General features: G+C 33.6%; 2 protein-coding genes across 3 annotated transcripts in view; both read left to right on the top strand.

The window, feature by feature from the left end:
- Positions 1–1,515: 1,515 nt before the first annotated feature.
- LOC128165141 (WD repeat-containing protein on Y chromosome-like) overlaps positions 1,516–22,293 on the top strand; it is a 55,093-nt gene continuing 34,315 nt past the window's right edge. Inside the window, exons 1-2 of one of the 2 annotated variants that reach the window (XM_052829379.1) lie at positions 1,516–1,956; positions 2,129–2,339. In XM_052829379.1, coding sequence (XP_052685339.1) covers positions 1,949–1,956; positions 2,129–2,339 — 219 coding nt within the window. In that variant the 5' untranslated portion in view covers positions 1,516–1,948. Of the gene's footprint in view, positions 1,957–2,128; positions 2,340–5,771; positions 6,746–22,293 lie in introns of those variants that run through there. The other variant, XM_052829381.1, reaches the window with a different exon arrangement.
- Positions 10,031–20,964, top strand: LOC128165158 (uncharacterized). Its single transcript, XM_052829401.1, has 9 exons — positions 10,031–10,480; positions 11,890–12,065; positions 12,340–12,436; positions 12,533–12,713; positions 13,652–13,737; positions 14,457–15,241; positions 15,678–15,817; positions 16,028–16,221; positions 16,785–20,964. Exons 1-9 carry the CDS (start codon positions 10,294–10,296, stop codon positions 17,591–17,593), a joined length of 2,655 nt encoding a protein of 884 aa, XP_052685361.1. The 5' UTR covers positions 10,031–10,293; the 3' UTR covers positions 17,594–20,964.

The following is a 22,293-nucleotide window of genomic DNA, read 5'->3' as shown; positions in this document are numbered from 1 at the left end:
ATGTCAATTTTGATCTTTAAATATCATTTTACGAGGCTGTAAATATGTATGACTTCGTCGTAAGTTCCTTTGTAAAATGCAGCCCAGAAGCCTCTGGGTGCTCTGTCCCATGGGCCCCCACCAGGGCCTCAAGGCACCCCCAGACCCTCTGCCTACAACTGGCACCCCCTCTAACTTCAAATGCTGGATCTGCCTTTAGTTGATGACCCTGAATCTTTTGTTTGTGCTATTGTAGGGTTGACCATTATAGATCCTCATGCATCTTTGTTACACTGCTGATTGTTCTACTATTCCCAATATTAATGAAGCATGCTGCTCTCCTTAATTTGCACCATTTCTACTTCATATATATATGTTCCAACTACATAATGTCAGATGTTCTACCCAACCTATCAAGACTTTCATAGTCTTTTGAGGTACAAACTTTTAAACAGATGTATACTATAGATTACTAATTAAATGCGAGGAATAAATATCTGCTTAAAAATGAGAGAAGCACATCGCACAGTTTTAAAATCTCACTCTATCTTTGCAGAAAACTGTAAACTAATTGAAACTATGATACCGGTAAAAGGTTGGCATTTGCAATTTTATATTCTTGTGATTGATGCAAAGCGATTTAATTGCGGAATTAGGTACTCACATAAAATGAGGAATCTTCAGTAATAAGGTAATTTAACTTGAATATGTACTGAGTGTAACATGAAACTTTTTTGAATAACAAAATTCAGATGAAATAATGTTACCGGTAGCTCACAGAAAATGGAAGTTGACTTCACTATAGTGTACACCACCCCAGTTGACCTTGACCAGACTCCTGGCAAGTTATAGACAGCATATGAAGACCCTACCCCAAGTACTGGAGGAGTTTAAGGATATGGTGTCAAGGGAGGACTGAAGACCTAACCTCATTTCATGACCAGGCGTTCAGAATGTCATTGAAAACCTCCACGACAGATTTTCAGACAAGTTAGACATAAATAACAGAAAATTAAATAACTTGGGTAGACATTGGGTTAATTTCTAAACATTAAATAAAATTAAAGGAAATATTTTAGACTACGGTAAGTAACATGGTCAATATAAATAAAATTCAGACTGTTTTAAAATAGAGCTATTTTTATCCAAGGGGTGCTTAATTGGCATTTCAGAATGGTCTGCGATTATCAGAATGTTAAATAGTCCTTGTCAGATAAATGTTGGGGAAGCTAATATTTTAAGTTCGCAAGTAAGATAAGTGAACAATTAAAACATTCGTATCTAAACTGAAAAACAAATACGTGTATCAACAGTGTACTGTTCTGTATCAAGACTTTTTCAACAGAAGCTGTTTGCTTTTCAGCCCTCAAAGGAAAACTTGAAGAAACGAACAAACAATATTTTAAATTTTAGACTTTGCTGTTTACTAGTACGTCTACTCTGAACTCTATTTTTTTGTCATAATTGAGAATCAATTTTAATCTATACCTACCTACCGCTTTTACCGCAATTTTTTTTTTATAATTATCTTTATTACATGTATTTAAAAACATGTGAGAATGTGTTTTCAGTTGAAAGTGGAATTTAAAAAGAAATTAGATTTACTTTAAAAGTCATGACCAATTAAACCGTTTGTGTCAATTGATTTCACTGTGAAGGAGTTGTATAATATCAGTGTAAGTTATATGTGTGTTAGTGGAGACTGCATGGGTAGCTCTTATTGGGGAGCTTTTGATTGGGATCTTTAAGGAAGAGCATTAAAGCTTTCAGGATTTTATTGGCTGGGTGAATTGTTGCCATTAGTCTCTGAATTATTGATACATTCTGGGACAATTTGTGTGTGATCAGTGATTGAACCTATATTCAATGCGAACATGGAATCTTCTTGCATTTGTTTTCTGATTCTCCATCATTTTCTGTGAATGAATGAAGTTTTTTAGAGGGTACTTCATTTTAAAACTGAGGAGCAATGTCTGAGTAAGTACTTCTAGTTATGGTCACAGGAACATATTCTCTCCCTATCTCAATGATGTATCTAATTAAATTAGAATTATAAAGTCATCATAAAGGACTCGTATCCCAACTGTTTCTTATTTCACACCAAGGTAGGACCAAGGACCTTTTAATTGATCTATAAATAACATTACAGGTTTCAAGCAGATTCCGACGATAATAATAGCGCACCAGATGAAGATGAAGTGGTTAGATCAAGTGTGCCTGCAATCTCACCGGCATCCGCTCCACCTAAGCGGAGCATTCCAAGAAGAATGTTCGGAAGGAAGGCTCGGAAAAATCGCGCAATCCAGTCCTGGAGAAGAGCGGCCCAGCTCATCATTCCTGTGGCTCAGACCATTGGTGCAGTATGTATGATTATACATATCTTTTATTACATTATGTGGTTGATCAAGATTTTAATACAGGCTGTAGTGAACAAAGGTTATGTCATAGTTTAGTTAAAATTTACGGGCTTATAATGGACAGTCATGTTTAAAATGTAATTCAGGCTTGAAAATTTGAATTTGTGCAAAAATTTGACCATAGATGGATTTTTAAATTTATTATGAAGAAAAAGTGTTGCAAAATATATTGTTATACTTTCATGTTAAATACTGAAATCTGATTGGTTAAAACGCAGTTAATAATATTTACTATTACCCTCAGCGTTAGCAACGCACTTGGCAACGGGTAACATTAAAAAAACATTAGAAAATTATGCGCGTACGGTTCGCTGTAGAATTCACGTTATTCCTATATAAAAGCAGTAAAATTTTCTTAAAAATTTTAAAAAAGACATTCAGTATAACAAAATAAATAGTGCCTGTTTGGGAGGATAACAGTTGAAATTGACACCCCTCGAAAACCATTGTCAACCTCCGCTTTGCGTCGGTTGACAATGGTTTTCTCGGGGTGTCAATTTCAACTGTTACCCTCCCAAACAGGCACTATTTATATACTGTTATAGAACAGGCCTTTTGTATGGATCAAAAACTGCCATAACTATAAACAAAACGAATTAGAAAAAAAGTAAGAATTTTGACATACCGTAACTTTGATCTGAAACAGAAAAATGTACTGTTGGCTCTTTAGTTTGTGTACTGTGACCATGTGTTTGTTATTACTAATAAGCTAAGTAAACAGGTAATAGACGCATCCAATGAATGGTTTAAAGTGTAAAATATTTCAGGGAGTGATTAATGGTAATTTTAAAGTCAATTACTAAATGTGATCACTTTACATTACTGACCATAAATGTTCAAAAGAACATTTATTTATGTTGACCTAGGTCAGGGTAATTCTCAAAGACTGGAAATAAGTCAATATTTAGCCTTTTTGAAAGAATAAATGGCATTCGATGATCGAATTAAGAGCTATGTCAAATATTGACTCACGGAAATTGTTTAGTCCCTATTTTGTAGGCTTTATTTTGATAAACAAAAAACAAATAGATGGACTAATGATTCGGGGATTAAAAGATCATTACCCAAATAGTAATGATTACCGGAATACCAGTTAATGTTCATTAGGGGTCCAGTGTATGCGATAATTGTAGTTTAAGAGATGGAGGTTAATTGCAAAAGTTATGTCAGCTGGCTCAAAGCTATATCTGATCAATGTTCATATCTGATCAATTATTATAGGTTTACAACTGATTTTAAGTGTATGGTTACATATTTGAATGTAAGAAAAACATATTTTATATGAAATCAATTTATAGAAACATCATTTCAATAGGATAATCCTATAAATTTACCAAATATTGACAGTTTTATAATTCAAGTAAAAATAAAGTTTTTTCAGTAGAATTATTTCTAATCAGGTGACAAGTTTTCTAATTTTGCCGATATTCTGGTTCTAAACAGGAACTGATTCCATCAATTTATCGTGTCTTATCTTTTTAATTTTGTATTAGACTGTCCAGATGGACATGTGTTACAAATGTCCATTATCAACAGTGTCTTCATGTTCGCAGTTTAAGATAAATCTCATAATAAAACACAATGGCAATATTTTTATTTCCTAGATATCGACACAAGTTCGGTTGACATTCAAATTTATATTTATTTTTTTATCTTTACATAGACAGGTTTCTGTTATCTTTAATTTCACAGACATTTATTTAATTTGGCCAAATTTTACAGGTCATAAATGTATTGGATTTCAATTCAGAATTAGGTTTTTCAAACAAACGGATGCCTTGGCTGACAAATCAAAGATAAATTGTTGGTCTCATTAAAGTGTGTTGTGCTGATTGCATCATGTTCAAGGATAACTATTTAACGCAGACAGCTAATTGGGTATGACTTGATTCCTCTTTTTTTTTCCAGTTCAAAAATTAACAAAGCATGTATTTTGACTATAAAAGGAAAGTCTTTTTTTTTATTTAAAGGGAGGCAACTTAGACTTTTAATTCACATGAAAATTCTGAATTACAGTTTTATTAGAATTATAAAACATTAGATTTAAATCCTTATAGTTATATCTTGCTTTTTAGATACTAGCATGATATCATCATGAAAAGTTGCACAGTATAAACTCTTAAAAAAATAAATTTTGGGTTAAATTTGAATCAATCTAGAGTTTATAGGTTTCAATGATCTGCTTGCCTTCAAACGTTGATTAAGTTTGAATTTATTTAAAAGATTGAATCTATTATTTCACAATTTAGATGTGGGATACTCCCAATTAAAATTAAAATGGGGCGGTATAAGGAAGAACCTCTTGATGAAAGAATATGTAATTTTTGTGCATCAAATGAAATAGAAGACTAGTGTCATTTTCCATTGAATTATACAAAGTATTCTAATTTTAGAGCAGAATTATTTAATGATATAAGATAAAATCCAACATCAGTAATCAGTTGATTAAACATCTGCTAGGTTTCTTTTATAAATATGTACATTAAATATCCTTGCCATTTTAAAAATATGAGTTTAACAGATGAATAATCATATTTAAAGCACAAAGGTCCGTGCACCTGTCAAATTATTATCAGCAAATTGGGTGTATATACACAATGACATCCTCCAAATCTCCATTTTAGGTCATATATTTATATTATACATATACAATAGCCCGTATTTATTTTATGACTATGTGGATACAGGTGTCATTTAAATTAAAAATCAATATTTATTGGTCCCTTTTTTTTGTCAATGCAATATCACATAACTTTACATTAGGTAATAGGACAGTCCGTTCCTGATTTATTATTTTTCTAGTGATCGTAAGTTTTGCCGTAAAAGCATTTTCCAGAAGTGTGTTTGATTTACAAGCTTGGTATGGTGGGCTCGGTCAATACTTACCGCTCGCAAATTCACCAATTTAGCACCTCTTTATGTTCCATTTATCATTCTGAATAAATATATACAACCCATTCAAGTGATACCTGGATGGCACGTCAAAAACTGAGGTTTCTGGGTGAGGGTACCAGTTAACATTCGTAAATGCCTCGTACCCGGCAACTGCAGTAGAGTTTTACACTCTCAACTCTCTGTAGGGTACGCTCATTAGCTTGAAAGTCTTAAAATGATGTTGGTGATCAAAGTGATTAATATGGTAAATTTGACAGCTGATAGTTAATCTTTTCAAAAAGAGAATCTGAAATATGTTTTTTAAAAAGTTACCTCAAATCCCTTCATTGTCGCCAAGAGCTTTTGATTTAGTTACCTCAATGTTTTGTTCTTTGTCTTCTGAAAGTGTGGTATTTTTGTATCTAAATGTGGAAGAAAAGAATTACATAACAAGGATCTTTAACCAAAAATAATTGACACAAGAGAAACAGAGCAAATGACGAAATTCCTCCATACAAGAGCGCGAGGCTTTAATGGCATCGAACAAAACTACTAAAAGATTATCGTAGAAGACGGGCATTTTTTCATCCCAGCATGTCATGTGTTATTGGACTAGCACAATCAGCTTATTGACAGCTCAGTTTGAATAAAGCCACAGTAACCTGGCATTTAGGTCCAGTCATGGCACCTGCTGTTTCTGGTTCTACCTGTGCTACCCCTCGTTACCAGTTTTTTAATTAAAAAAGAAAACAGCAGAACTAATCCAGGTCCTTAAGCAAGCCCCAGGAGTTCATATTAATTTATTAGATTTCCCCTGATTTGAACTGCTGTGTATTTTTTTTTCTTGCTATTTTATCACATTACATACTGTATGAGGGTTGACATTTCTTATCTGGGAGTCTTGCGGAGTAGCTATTGAATGATTTTGATTTGCACTTTTGATAGGATACACTATATACATGTATATGTATTAGGGTATAAGCTCTCAGAAAATACGCTATTAATTGTAAGTGCATGGCTTTACCTAAAGATTTACAGAAAAGTTCTACAGACTTTCATGGTTTTTGCCCCCATTTTTCTTTTCCCATTTATCTACAAGCCATTTGTGTGCCCATTTTGATGGTGCACAGGTACCAAAGACCTTAACATTAAAGAGGGGGCTTTAAACACACCCCCTTTTAAATTGACTCTTGAAGTTTTTATGGATGCACAAGGAAGATTACTTTCTCTTTAAGACTTTTTAACCGTTTACGGATTTTAAACACAGAAATGAAGATTTGTTGAGTTGTTTTGTGGATGAATCCGGATTTTAAAAGGATTTTTTGGCTATGAGTGCGATGAGACCTATTACTGTTGCTGGGATTTCATCCCATCCGGATGATAATCCCAATGAGGATGTTAATATCCACGGATGGAGAAATAAACGCTCTCAGACCCATATTGGCACGGGTACGATTTTACATGCCAGGCAAAGGGTAAATATTTCTGAAATTCTGAGTTAATATTTATTTTCATTTTATTGTCATTTAACTGATTCACCAGAGTGTAGATAATTTTTTCAGTTCAATATTAGGGTGTAGGCCTAGGGAAAATATCATTGAAAATACAAGTATTGCAGAAGTAACTTGCAGAATGTTTACAAGCAATTCCATGAATTGATTCTCCGAAGATTTTATGTATAAAGTGATTAATATAAATTAAGAAATTCATTAATAATTCTAATGAATTTTTAATGAAAAGTTAAGGAACAAATTTTTGAGGGTTGAAATTTGAAATTTTTTGTTAATATTGAATTGAATATTGAACGGATTGATATATTTTTAACACTGGTCTTACTGTAATGTAAGCTACATTATTTATGCAAAATAAGATATTTTTATCAAGCAATCAGGAAGCGTGTTACAACCAGGATTAAATTATTTATATACATACAATAAGTTCATGTATTTTCATACCATATATAAAATACTACATGTAGTAATTTTAGAGGAAAACAGATTAGATAAACTGGAACTCTTTTGCTTAATTTAAAAATATAAAAAGGAGTGAAATTTTATTAATCAGCATAGTCTTATACAACATATATATTGGATACTCAAGATTTTTAAACATATATATTGGATACTCAATTTAAAAAAAAGAAAAGGGGAGGGGGTAGGGGTCAGGTGGGGTCTTCATTTTAAGGGTCAATAACCTTATAATAAGATGGATAACCCTGTCTACCTGTACTGCAATTAATGAAAAATTGTATTTTTTAGGCATTGATACTTAATATTTTCGATCGAATTTTTTTCTGCATGAATCACAAGGTCTGCTGAATTTGGAATCCTTTGGAAAATCATCATCACTAAACAAAATTTTACATTAGTCTACAGATTGAGGGACAATAAACAGTAAATCTCAATCATTTTGTCTGGGATGATGAAGTGTTATCTCTTGTCATTTGAAAGATGCAACCTCAATCGTTTCGTGCTGCATTAATTTGTAATGACATTTCCTACTACATTGTACTAAGTGTTAATTTGTTGATAACCTTAGTACTTCAGACTTTGAAAATTGGAACAAAGAGAATCTGGAAGGTGATGTTATGCAGTTCAAAACATTTACTTTTTATGATAATCTACTTTGTGAGCTTTTTTAAGAGAAACCAGATTCATCATTGGTCTATAAGGTAAAAATATATCCTTCACCCTTTGAAGTAAAATGTCAATGGCACAAGCTGTGTGCTATGAAGTATCATTAATCAACCTGTTTATTGATTAGACTTAAAACTGATTAAACTTTGAAAGTGAGACTTTAATCCCCGGGGCGGGCCTCCCCAAATGTGTTTTTAGTTCACATGTACTATTGAAAGATTTATACTCCGTTTTACAACAAATTTATCAATTAGATTGGTTAATGGGTAAATTTGTTTAAAAATGTAGACCTGTAAAAAATTTTAATATCCTATGATTTTTTACTATAAAAGAATTGAAAATGAACAAAGACTTTTATTAAAAACTAAAAAGTATTCTTTTAGCAAGAAATTCAACTTTTTGAATGAAGGCTAAAAGGGCTAAAATAAGCTGTGTCTGCTGCCTTATAAATCTCATCCAATATCCTATATTGAATAAAATATTGTTTAAATAAAAAACTTTTAGAATTATGATAGCTTATAGGGAATATATTGAATTTTTCATCATGGCAACAAATTGTCTAGGAATTATGGTTGCATGATTCTTGTATTAAGTGTTTAAGATTGAGAATTTCAGAAAGAGAATGAAATTCAACTCCTGAAAGTACAAAGTACTCAAATTGAAGTGGTGTCAAACAAGAGAAAAACCTGGATTTTGACATCGCACCTTTGATTGATTAAGGATAATGAAATGTCCATCGGAGATTAAATCTTTCGATTACTTGAGGAATCTGCCGTGACTCTTAATGGAATTTCCCCTTGTTAGATGTCACATCTTTAAACAAGGGTGTATTTGACTAGAGAGTTTTAAATTCTCTTTCCTTTTTTTTCTGTTGGCTTACACTTGAAGTTTCCATCCCTGCATGAGGTTTCATGTATCAGAGATTGTGTACCCTAGTTAAAAGGGGGGCCGGGTGAGCAATGAATGTCAAATTTCTGTCTGCATCTCAATGAATTCAGAGGTGGTTCCATTTATTTGTACTGCGCTGTATGCCAGGTAATGAGGTGGAAACAAACTAAAGGCAATTTTAAAGGGATTGTCGTGATATTTGATTGCATGTATCATATTGATATATATTTGCTTATTACCAGTATATATATGTATATTAAGAATCATGTCAAACAAGATAATTGATTAACAAGATCTGTAATATGATTTATATTAAGATAGATTTGAAATAAGGATTTAATATGGAGTGAAAGGTTTGTTTAATTAGAAATCTGCTATTTAAATTTACATTTTTGGTATCAGTGTCAGAATCTAGCTATGGAAATAGGTGCTAATGTATCTTACTTGCACGAACTTCTCAATTTACTTTCCCACAGACTTTAATGCACGTTATATATGTAATACTTCTTCCTCTCTCCCAACTTTAATTCACCACCCCCACAATCCCACCTCTAGCTCCCCTCCAGCAACATAAAACCCAAAACAACCTTCAGTGATGTTATTGCATTTTGGTGTAAGTGAGGTAGGTAATTAACTAAATATAAAAACCTTAATCACTGTCTTGGAAACAAAACCTTGAACTAAATTGAATGTGTGATCATAAATAAAAGAGACTGCATGAATGAAGAACAGAGTTTTAATTCAGCCCACACTTGCATCTATAAATGTTAAATTGTTTCTTTTCTGTGGTTGCTAGATTTGAAAAAACCTAAGGACTGGCCGATGAGGGATTTACACACATGTAAACTGTACTTTTGAAGTTGTTTTGCTAAGAGACCAGATTTGTTAATTCCATCAACCATACCCAAAGGAAATAATTCAAAGCAGGAGATCATTAGGACTTGAAAGCTCTTGTGACAAGATCATAAATCGTTATGTACAACTCATGGTCTTCCTGCCCTAGCAACAAGAGAGAGACAGCAACCGGCTGCTACAAGCACCAGCACTTCAGAGTTGCTTAGTTAAACATCCTAGGGGGAGGGTTTTGTTTATGATTCACAAAATGATACCAAATAAAAAAGATCCTCAGATCTAAGTCTTGTGACAGATTATATTGAAATGATAGTATTTTCAGATAAATGTGCATCACAGGACAAAATCCATTTATGTCTCAGATCTATTAAGGAAGTATGGGACTCACGATTTTGAATCTACCGCGCAACTCCGAATGACGTAAACCAATTCGCAGTCGTTAAATCTGTTGGTTCACTACTAAGCTATTAAATTACAGATTTTATCGTAGAAATGATTTTATAGCCTCTATTTACAATATAAACAAAAATAAATGATTAAAAAGTTTAATCTAACGCAAAAGTCTTATTTTACGACATAAAAATCGGTTTTCGGCAATGTAAACAGATGGGTAGTGACAGCTCGTCTGCCACTATCATTTTGCCACAATGCGGAGGAAACGTGGGTTTGAGTCAACTAAGAAGATTACAAAGTACGTAAATGTTGCTAATGCCCAGAGGAAACGATGGTCTAGTGCCCAAACAGACGCTATAGAACAGACTGATCACAGTTACGTTGATCTGCAGTTGCAGGAAGATGAAGATGACACGACGCCAGCGAAAGCGATCTGTCTGGGTATGTCCTACATTCTTGAGACTTGTAAATTGAGTAAAAGAAATTGTGATTTTAGAATAAAAGCAAGTGAAGCTAAGAAATTAACATTTTTATCTAAATTGATATGTGCATTGCATCGAACATTGATTTGTTTTGTTCTATGTATACATGTAGTATACCGGCGTAATGCACATGTGTTTAATCATGCGGTTTATTGGGTATTTGGCTCATGGATATTTACGTATGAGCAAAGGCTCAAGCATCTGTGGTGCCTAATGCCATAAATAAAAAAAAATAATTATAAACATTCATAAAAATTAATCTGAAGTATAAATCGGATTTTGTATATGTATCAATGAAAAAAAGACAGATTGAACACCTTAGATAATTATATTTACATATTCCACATATTGAACACCTTAGATAATTATATTTACATATTCCAGTGTCTTTGTCTGTTATATTAACACTACAAATCGATTTTATAATGTACAGACCAATAGGTATTGTTAGGGGCAAGCAGGGTTTGCATATTTAATCAAAAGAAATGAAATCCATTTAAAAATACATCAATATTTATATATTTAATAGTACAACTGCTGAAAATTACATAATTATATCTTTGAATAGCCTATTACAAATTGTTAATTTTGAGTCGGGCCTGATCAAATCTATCAGGAATAAAAATTGATTTAAATAATTGTTATATTATGTCCAGACTAAAATTGACAACTCAAAATACTTAAAAAATGATTCCGTATTCCTTAGATATTTGTTATTGGTATATGTTATTGGACAACTAGAAGTAAAGAATAATTATTTACTGCCCTTATCTAATATTAACAGTAATACTATATCCCTTGCCCAGAAAATATAAATGTCTGTCAACTCAAGACTGATGTTCAATGTTATATCTGATTTAAAGTCCGCATTTTTATGCATTGTAATACCAGGTATATGTACATATTGATAAACTTTGTTTTTTTGTGTGGTGGTTTTTTTAATAGTTCATCACATTTACATTATATAAACATCACATAAAAGTTTACAAAAATATATCAATAATTCCCAAAATATGAAAGGATATATAAGTTGAAGAATGAGAAAAAGATGGGGATTATGATGTTGAGAGAGAGAGAGAGAGAGAGAGAGAGAGAGAGAGAGAGAGAGAGAGAGAGAGAAGGGAGATTACTAATTTTGAAATGAAAATAAAAAGCTTGTCAAGATCGAGCATATATATATTGTAATCAGACTATTGAATAAATGATGTTTTCTATATTGATTGAAATATTTATTATACATGTAATTTGCCTATTGTTATACGGAACAACTTCTTATTAATATTTTTTCATGGTGCCAAAAATATTTGAATGGGAAAACTTCAAGATAATAAGCACAGATCTGTTTATTTATAATGCTTAATATTACAGATGTTGACCATGAAGAGGTTGTTAAAACGTCTGATTGTGGTTGGAGACAGGGGAGGAGAGTGGTGGAATTGGGGGTGTTAGCAGATGCATTGAAGGCATGCATGGAATGTGGCTTGCCTTTGCAACTTTCACATGCTGTAAATATCCAGACTTATGGACTTTCAGCAATACTAAAGGTAAATTGTATTCGTCAAGATGCCAACTTTTGTTTTTATTCCTGACCACATGTTTTTGCCAATTTCAAGTTAATAAAGGTATATCTAGTACAGTGGGTGTGTGTGTGTGTGTGTGTGTGTATATATATATATATATATATGATTTTTAACAATGAAAGCGCTTATTTTTTGCAGTTAGTGTTGCTTTTTTTCATTTATTATATTTTTACCGGACACTGAGAAAATACTTTTGTGATTTGATATATTTAGTCATGGTATATTATTTTTCCATTAGATACCTTGCTCCAATACAAACTGTGGACAAATGAACCATGTACCTACAGGAAAAAAGCATGGCCGTGTGTGGGATGCGAACACAAAACTAGCAGCTGGTATATAAAATGCAAATGAAATTTCTAAATGGAATTTTCACTCTACAAAATTTTGTTTTATTATTTATATCCTTTTTCAATCATCTCCTTTTTCAGCAATGGTTCACTCAGGAGTAGGAGAAAGGCAAGTCAACAGTCTCCTTTCAACATTGAATATACCAGCAGTCTGTCACAAAACACTCTCTCGTCGTCAGAAGGAGATTGGTGCTGCTGTTAATTTTGTTGCCCAAGATTCAACAGAGAGGGCTTTGAAAGAAGAAATAGATCTAACAGAGAAGTATGATCAAATTTTCAAATACATTTTTAGTTCACAGAGTCAATCAGCTAGCGTTCCATTTTAAATTCCTTTGTTATTTCATTTATGAAGTAACAAAGATTTTGTGTAGCATCTGCAAAAAAGGGATTTAATTTTTATAAGGCATAGAATAAGGCATATCTCATATACCACAGTTTAACACCCACCATCACTTTACTGAACACTTCTATTTGATAAATGAATGACATGATACTCGATCCTCTGGTCAGATCACACGTACACTTTGTTAAAAAAAATGTAATGATATCAGTCTGCATGTGCCTCAAAATTTATCTTGTTTTATCTTAAACTAAAATGTCAAAATGTAATGGATGGAAACGCATCAGGTGACTGACCTCAATATATCTATATAGTTGATAAGTAGCGAATAATTGTTGGAATCATGGCAGTATGTGGAAACATCCTGTTATATTTTCATTCCACATAATCTTGGCTTGTAAAGTGTGTTGAAAGCTACGGCAGTTATAACAGTGTAATGCACACAGGGTACTCGAAGGTTAAATGACAAGTTTTATTATGACGTCACAAAGGTTGCATGATCGAATGCTATAAACTGCAACATCACAAGCGAAAATCAAAGTTCACGCTTGTGGCTGTTAGAGTGGCTCTTCCATTAATATGAACTTACTCTTAGGACAAGATAGGAATTTTAAGGTATAAATCACATGTGCAGACAAGACAAGAAGTTTAAAAAATGTAAATATAAGCATTAAATCATGATTTTTTGAAAGATACAGTCTCATAACTGCAGCAATTAATGTGTGCATACTCATTGAAATCATACATGTTACTTTCATATTTCATAATTTTTGTAATTACTGATGCAAATTTTTAAAATAGTTTCATTTAGTAATGTTACATGCTGACTAGTACTATTAATTGCCTTTTTTAATTACTAGGAACAGGGAAAAAGATGGATTGATTGTTAGTGTTGATGCTGGTTGGCAGAAGAGAGGGAGTGGGAGGTCATATGACAGTTTGTCAGGTATTTGATAAATATATATAAACTACATTGGTAATACTGTGATTGGTTCAGTTTGTGAACGTCATCACCCCTGGGTCAGGGGTTCAAGTCCTAGGGTTGGACCAATATGAAAATAAAGTGAAAATGTATTCAATCTTAGATAAAATTCCTCTCCACAACACCCCTGCGAATGTTATTGTCATTTAAATTTTAGACCACATGATTTTATTTGACCCTTTCAGTTTCGCAGTAAAAATCATGCCTCGTGTTTATTCATCCTCAGGTAGTGCAGATTCAAGTTTGTTCAAATCAAGGTCCCCAAGGGTAGGGTGGGGCCACAATGGGGGAATGAATTTTTATATAAGAATGTATATAGAAAATCTTTTAAAAATCATCTTCTTAAAGGTTATTATAATGATAGAAAAGCTCAAACTTTTGTGGAGGCATCCTCAGGTAGTGTAGATTCAAGTTTGTTTAAATCATGTTCCCCAAATTATTAGATAGGAATATATAGAGAAAATCTTTAAAAGTTTTCTTCTCAAAAACTATTTGGCCAATTAAAAGCTCAAATTGGAGTTGAAGCATCCTCAAAAATAATGAAAAACCCTCATAATGAAAAATATGATGATGACAGGGAAATATGAAGTTTAATTTCCCTGGCACATTATTGTATAGAACCAATCAGATGTCGTGTTGCATAAAATAATCATATTGAGTAATATCAAATGATGCTATTTCAGGTCATTCATCTATGATTGGGACACTATCAGGAAAAATAGTCAACTTTTCAACAAGGTCCAAATCCTGTCACATATGTAGTCTGTATACCAATTCAACTCCCCCACCACACGATTGCAGTATCAACTGGCACGGAAGCGCAAAAGGCATGGAGAGTGACATGATAGAGGAGATGGTGAAGGATGTGAATGAGGGGTCTGTCCATGTGAAAGCAATAGTTGGTGATGAGGACAGCACTACAATTTCCAGACTTCGGACAAATATTGACACAAATATTGGCAAAATATCAGATGCCAATCATGTGAAAAAAATCTTTGGGAACCATCTGTACTCAGTGAAAAAACAACACAAAACTTTAACTTTCAAAGTTATTCAATATCTCAAACGATGTTTTAACTTCATCCTTGCCCAAGGAAAAGGAGATGCTGCCAAGATAAGCCAAGGACTCAAAGCTCTTTCCCATCATCCTTTTGGAGATCACAGTCAGTGTATGTCTAGCTGGTGTCGATTCTTGGCAAATCCAAAGGAAAAGTATCACTCCCTGCCCCATGGTAAAGCCTTATCTGACATACAGTTACAGGGTACCATCCATAACATGATGGAAACATATGCAGCAAATTCTGAAAAGTTGGCAACCCTAGGAAGCACCCAAGGAAATGAAAGCTTCAATCGATTAGTGGCATCCAAAGCTCCAAAGGCAAACCACTATAGCTCCTCATGTAGTTTGAAATACAGAGTAGCTGCAAGTGTTTTGCAGAAGAACGAAGGACACAGATATGTAATGCATGTAAGTGATTTCATAAATGCATAATAACTTTAATGATTTTATTTTTTCCTACTCATTTGACCCGGTGTAATTTAATCAAGCGAAATTAACCATCATGATATTTAAAATATTGCACAAATATCCTTGAACATATATGGGAAGGGGGGGGGGGGTGGTAGGGTAGTCTTACCTATAACTTCTTTTTCTTTATTTCGTTATTTCATATAAAATCATACATACTCCCAAAAAAGGGGGGGGGGGGGTGCATCTCCATGATAATTCATTTTTTTATATGTAAATTTACAAAAATCCTTGTTACAAGAAAAAGTGGAGGGGGGGGGGGGGGCCAGGCCTGCCCCCCCCCCCTCTCACCTGATGCTAAGTCCCTGTTACAATATTAAGAGTTTTTGGACAGCTTTCAATTTTAAGTGTTTTGAATATTTGATATGTTTTTCAGGTCAACCGTCGCCTAGGACTATCACCAGGCTACTTTACTGAGAGATTAGCTAAAATTAGAGATCTTCAGCACAAAAAGAGGAAAGCTATTGCCACTTCCTTCAAGGCCAAACAAAAAAGACGACTACTGAAATCTAAAAGGTGGATTATATAATGTTTTTCTCTACATTTCTTTCTTTTCCTATCAGTGTGTCAAAAAATGTGTATCTTGTTCTTAAATTAAAGCTTTTTCCTTACAATTGAGGTAAAGAATAACTGCAATATTGATAAAATGCATTATGAATTATTTCCATGAACAACATATACTGTATTTGTATTTTTGTCTGACCTTTGACAATAAAAATCTTACAGACAACAAGGCAATGCAACACAGGAAGTCAGAGAGGGTATAACTTATGCAGAGGGAGTAAACTTTGAAGTTATACAACCCACTGATGTGCAGGAAATACCTCCCCCAACTTCTCAGCCATCTTTGGAAGCACTTCCAGTGAAAGAACATGAATCTCAGGATGAAGTTATATTTGATATTGAAGCAACAGGTCTAGGTAATTGCAATTTGATTTTACTTTTTCAAAACAGACACTCATAAGGGACATTGTTTGGATGCAGGTCATGCCAATCAATATGAGGGCTCGCTCTGTTGCCTTTCTTAAATGATCAGCCTTATAATCCATCTGAAATCACTTGTTCCGAACACATATTCTCTTCTCTCGGTCCTTTTCAGCTCATACTCTCATACTTTATACATGTACTTAGATAATGCTTTTAGGTAAATGTTGTGCAGTGACCTTGAACCACATTTCCAGGCAAAATGTAAAGGTCATAGCAGATCTTAAGACTATAAGTTATCTCCCAATGGCTCACTCAGATTAAATCAATAGAATGCCTATAATAGTTAATGGATTTGCACTGACCCCGTATTCAAGACTATAAGTCATAGGTGGCTAAGATCTTATTTATGAATAATCATATCTGAATGCTTTACATCATAATGTTCTTTACATAAGCAGGGCACTTTCAGTTTGGTCATCACCAAGTGATGTATAGTTGCCGATAATTTTCTTTCTTTATTTACGGTATGCTAACACAGCTCTGTTTCATATTTCAGCAAGAAATTCACACATCCTGCAGATATCTGCGATTCAACAGGGTAAACAATTCAACGAATACATTCTCCCTAAACGACCAATCAGTAAGAAAGCAGAGGAAATAACGGGTATAACAATGAATGGTGTGAAGATGTACCATAACAACAAAGAGGTTTTTCCCGTGTCAATCAGAGTTGGACTATCCCGCTTTATTGACTTTCTAAACAAAGATTCGTGTAAGAAATCTGTCATCACTGGACACAATATTTTATCATATGATATCCCAGTATTGCTGAACGCACTTAATAACTGTGAAATAGCCAACTCATTTTCTGATGCAGTTATTGGATTATGTGACACTCTTCAGCTTTTCAAAGCTGCCCATCCTGGATTGAAATCATACTCACAGGTTAATCTTTATCAGCATTTTTTGGAAGAGGAATACGCAGCCCATGACGCTTTACAGGATGTTGTAGCACTTAATAGGCTGATAAATCATGTGAATCCAAATCCTGAGATGAAGCAGAAGTTGACATACTCCTTTGAGTCCTTTATTAAGAGATTGAATTTTAATGAAGAGGCCAAAATCAAAATATTGTCTCTTTCTCCTCTAACAGATTCGAAAGCGGTCTCAAAAGGAATGTGTCATACAATTGCTTACAGTGGTTTAGCTTTTGAACATCTCAAGCTTGCTTTTAATAGAAATGGGCGACAGGGAGTTATGGATGTATTGACGGAAGAAGTAAATGGAAAGGCGCGAGTGACGCGTTCCAAAAAAGTGGTGGATTCCATCTCTGATTACTTTCAGTGCAAAGCTTCAGAAATTTAAAGTCACAAAGTGTCTTTCGCACAGATAACTCTTGATTTACAACTTTTTGCTGTGGTCATACATATGTTTCTACAATTATTGCTGTTTTTGCAATTGTATATATAAGATTTGAAATTGTAATTTTAATGGGAGTGTTGATTCGGGGGCGGTAACTGTCCGCTCCAAAATTTGTGTAACATTTGAAATTGTAATTATGTGTATTTTGATGGGAGTGAGTGTTCATTCGGGGGCGGTAATCTGTGTTACATTTGAAATTGTGATTATATGTAATTTTGTTGGGAGTGTTGATTCGGGGGTGGTAATTGTCCGCTCCAAAATTTGTGTAACATTTGAAATTGTAATTATGTGTATTTTGATGGGAGTGTTCATTCGGGGGCGGTAATTGTCCGCTCCAAAATCTGTGTTACATTTGAAATTGTGATTATATGTAATTTTGTTGCGAGTGTTGATTCGGGGGTGGTAATTGTCCGCTCAAAAATTTGTGTAACATTTGAAATTGTAATTATGTGTATTTTGATGGAAGTGTTCATTCGGGGGCGGAAATTGTCCGCTCAAAAAATTTGTGTAACGTTTGAAATTGTAATTATGTGTAATTTTGTTGCGAGTGTTGATTCGGGGGTGGTAATTGTCAGCTCAAAAAATTTGTGTATCATTTGAAATTGTAATTAGGTGTAATTTTGTTGGGAGTGTTGATTCGGGGGCGGAAATTGTCCGCTCAAAAAATTTGTGTATCATTTGAAATTGTAATTATGTGTATTTTGATGGGAGTTTTCATTCTGGGGCGGTAATTGTCCGCTCTAAAATCTGTTTTACATTTGAAATTGTGATTATGTAATTTTGTTGGGAGTGTTCATTCGGGGGCGGTAATTGTCCGCTCCAAAATCTGTGTTACATTTGAAATTGTGATTATATGTTATTTTGTTGGGAGTGTTGATTCGGGGGTGGTAATTGTCCGCTCCAAAATTTGTGTAACGTTTGAAATTGTAATTCTGTGAATTTTGATGGAAGTGTTCATTCGGGGGCGGAAATTGTCCATTCAAAAAATTTGTGTATGGTTTATGGTTTGAAATTGTAATTATGTGTATTTTGATGGGAGTGTTCATTCGGGGGCGGTAATTGTCCGCTCCAAAATCTGTTTTACATTTGAAATTGTGATTATGTAATTTTGTTGGGAGTGTTCATTCGGGGGTGGTAATTGTCCGCTCCAAAATCTGTGTTACATTTGAAATTGTAATTATATGTAATTTTGTTGGGAGTGTTGATTGGGGGTTGTAATTGTCCGCTCCAAAATTTGTGTAACGTTTGAAAATGTAATTATGTAAATTTTGATGGGAGTTTTTTTCGGGGGCGGTAATTGTCCGCTCCAAAATCTGTGTTACATTTGAAATTGTGATTATATGTAATTTTGTTGGGAGTGTTGATTCGGGGGCGGAAATTGTCCGCTCAAAAAATTTGTGTAACGTTTGAAATTGTAATTAGGTGTAATTTTGTTGGAAGTGTTGATTCGGGGGTGGAAATTGTCCGCTCAAAAAATTTGTGTATCATTTGAAATTGTAATTATGTGTATTTTGATGGGAGTTTTCATTCGGGGGCGGTAATTGTCCGCTCTAAAATCTGTTTTACATTTGAAATTGTGATTATGTAATTTTGTTGGGAGTGTTCATTCGGGGGCGGTAATTGTCCGCTCCAAAATCTGTGTTACATTTGAAATTGTGATTATATGTAATTTTGTTGGGAGTGTTGATTGGGGGTTGTAATTGTCCGCTCCAAAATTTGTGTAACGTTTGAAAATGTAATTATGTAAATTTTGATGGGAGTTTTTTTCGGGGGCGGTAATTGTCCGCTCCAAAATCTGTGTTACATTTGAAATTGTGATTATATGTAATTTTGTTGGGAGTGTTGATTCGGGGGTGGTAATTGTCCGCTCCAAAATTTGTGTAACGTTTGAAATTGTAATTATGTGAATTTTGATGGAAGTGTTCTTTCAGGGGCGGAAATTGTCCGCTCAAAAAATTTGTGTATGGTTTATGGTTTGAAATTGTAATTATGTGTATTTTGATGGGAGTGTTCATTCGGGGGCGGTAATTGTCCGCTCCAAAATCTGTTTTACATTTGAAATTGTGATTATGTAATTTTGTTGGGAGTGTTCATTCGGGGGCGGTAATTGTCCGCTCCAAAATCTGTGTTACATTTGAAATTGTGATTATATGTAATTTTGTTGGGAGTGTTGATTCGGGGACGGTAATTGTCCGCTCCAAAATTTGTGTAACGTTTGAAATTGTAATTATGTGAATTTTGATGGAAGTGTTCATTCGGGGGCGGTAATTGTCCGCTCCAAAATCTGTTTTACATTTGAAATTGTGATTATGTAATTTTGTTGGGAGTGTTCATTCGGGGGCGGTAATTGTCCGCTCCAAAATCTGTGTTACATTTGAAATTGTGATTATATGTAATTTTGTTGGGAGTGTTGATTCGGGGACGGTAATTGTCCGCTCCAAAATTTGTGTAACGTTTGAAATTGTAATTATGTGAATTTTGATGGAAGTGTTCATTCGGGGGCGGAAATTGTCCATTCAAAAAATTTGTGTATGGTTTATGGTTTGAAATTGTAATTATGTGTATTTTGATGGGAGTGTTCATTCGGGGGCGGTAATTGTCCGCTCCAAAATCTGTTTTACATTTGAAATTGTGATTATGTAATTTTGTTGGGAGTGTTCATTCGGGGGCGGTAATTGTCCGCTCCAAAATCTGTGTTACATTTGAAACTGTGATTATGCGTAATTTGGTTGGGAGTGTTGATTCGGGGTTGGTAATTGTCCGCTCCAAAATTTATGTAACATTTGAAATGGTAATTATGTGTATTTTGATGGGAGTGTTCATTCGGGGGCGGTAATTGTCCGCTCCAAAATCTGTGTTACATTTGAAACTGTGATTATATGTAATTTTGTTGGGAGTGTTGATTCGGGGGTGGTAATTGTCCGCTCCAAAATTTGTGTAACATTTGAAATTGTAATTATGTGTATTTTGATGGGAGTGTTCATTCGGGGGCGGTAATTGTCCGCTCCAAAATCTGTTTTACATTTGAAATTGTGATTATATGTAATTTTGTTGGGATTGTTGATTCGGGGGTGGTAATTGTCCGCTCCAAAATTTGTGTAACATTTGAAATTGTAATCATGGTATTTTGATGGGAGTGTTCATTCGGGGGCAGTAATTGTCCGCTCCAAAATCTGTGTTGCATTTGAAATTTTGATTATGTAATTTTGTTGGGAGTGACCTTTCTGTGAAATTTTCGTAAAGGTCTAGCATTGTAATAGTGAGAAATTTGTGAGAATAAATGTTTGATAAACAAATACGTTGGTTTTGATATTTTTATCTTCGCTAGAATAGTGGGTTTTGATATTTTTATCTACGCTAGAATAGTGTTCAAGTAAAAATGGCGCGATATTGAAAAACAGACCAGAGGAAATTCAGACTACCATATCTTTTTTTCTGATTCATTGACATATGAGTCTCTCATTTTCCAGTGAAAGCATAATATTTGAACATTTAATTTCAGTTAAAAAATAAGACTTTGAATTATATCAAAATATATTATTTGACCATTTTGCATTTAAGGTCAACACAAAAAGCAACAAATTAGCACCATACAGAGGAAATTGGGTTGCAGTTTGTAAAATACTGAGGAGGTGTTGACAATTTTTTTGGGGGGAAAAAATCATTTTCTTTTAGTGTGTTAGGAATAGCGTATAAGAAAAATGAAATCAAATAATTGCAAACACTGTAGCATTACCGAATGGCTTAAAATTAAATTCACCCTTTGTACTTTGCATATTGTACATAACGTAATGCTGATTTCGATCCTTTTATATGTTTCAGAGTTGAAAAAATAATTATGAGATACATGTAGCAAATCATATATTAAATATTTATATGTTTATACCTATTGGAATTATTTTGTTCCTACCTGGTATCTTGTTATAAGGTGCAAATAGTTTTAAAATGTGTACTTTAACAGAGGAATTTCAAGTTAAACAGAGGAAATTTGGGATTTAAATGAATATTTTTGTACTTTTTTGGTGAATTTTATAAAGTACTAGCATTGTAATAAAGATATTATTAATTGACTGAGTGTTTATTGAACAAAAAGTTGGTATTGATTATTTTATCTACATTAGAATAGTGTTTAAGTGAAAATGGCGCGAAATTGTAAAAACAGACCAGAGGAAATTCAGACTGCAATATCTTTTTATCTAAGTCATTGACATATGAGTTTCTCCTTTTCCAGTGAAAGCATAACGTTTGAACTTTTAATTTCAGTTAAAAAATAAGACTTTCAATTATATTAAATAATATTTTTTGACCATTTTGCATTGAAGGTCAACACAAAAAGCGACAAATTAAAACTATGCAGAGGAAATTCGGTTGCAGTTTGTAAAATACTGAGAAGGCGTTGACAAAATATTTTTGTAAAAAATCATTCCTCTGTTAATGTGTTATAAATAGCATATAAGAAAAATGAAATCAAATAATTGCAAACACTGTAGCATTGCTTCATTTCTGTTGTAAGCGGTGTATTTTAATGAGCTGGAGCATTTCCAACAAGGGTATGTTTGGGTACCGTTACCATGGAAACAAACATATTGACCTATTAATTTTTTTTTATATTCTGTTAGAGGAAATACAGTGCTATCCGTTGA

Source organism: Crassostrea angulata, chromosome 10 (assembly GCF_025612915.1).
Source record: "Crassostrea angulata isolate pt1a10 chromosome 10, ASM2561291v2, whole genome shotgun sequence".
Taxonomy (NCBI): domain Eukaryota; kingdom Metazoa; phylum Mollusca; class Bivalvia; order Ostreida; family Ostreidae; genus Magallana; species Magallana angulata.
Note: the sequence above shows the minus strand (reverse complement) of the source record. Positions and strands in the feature narration are given on the sequence as shown.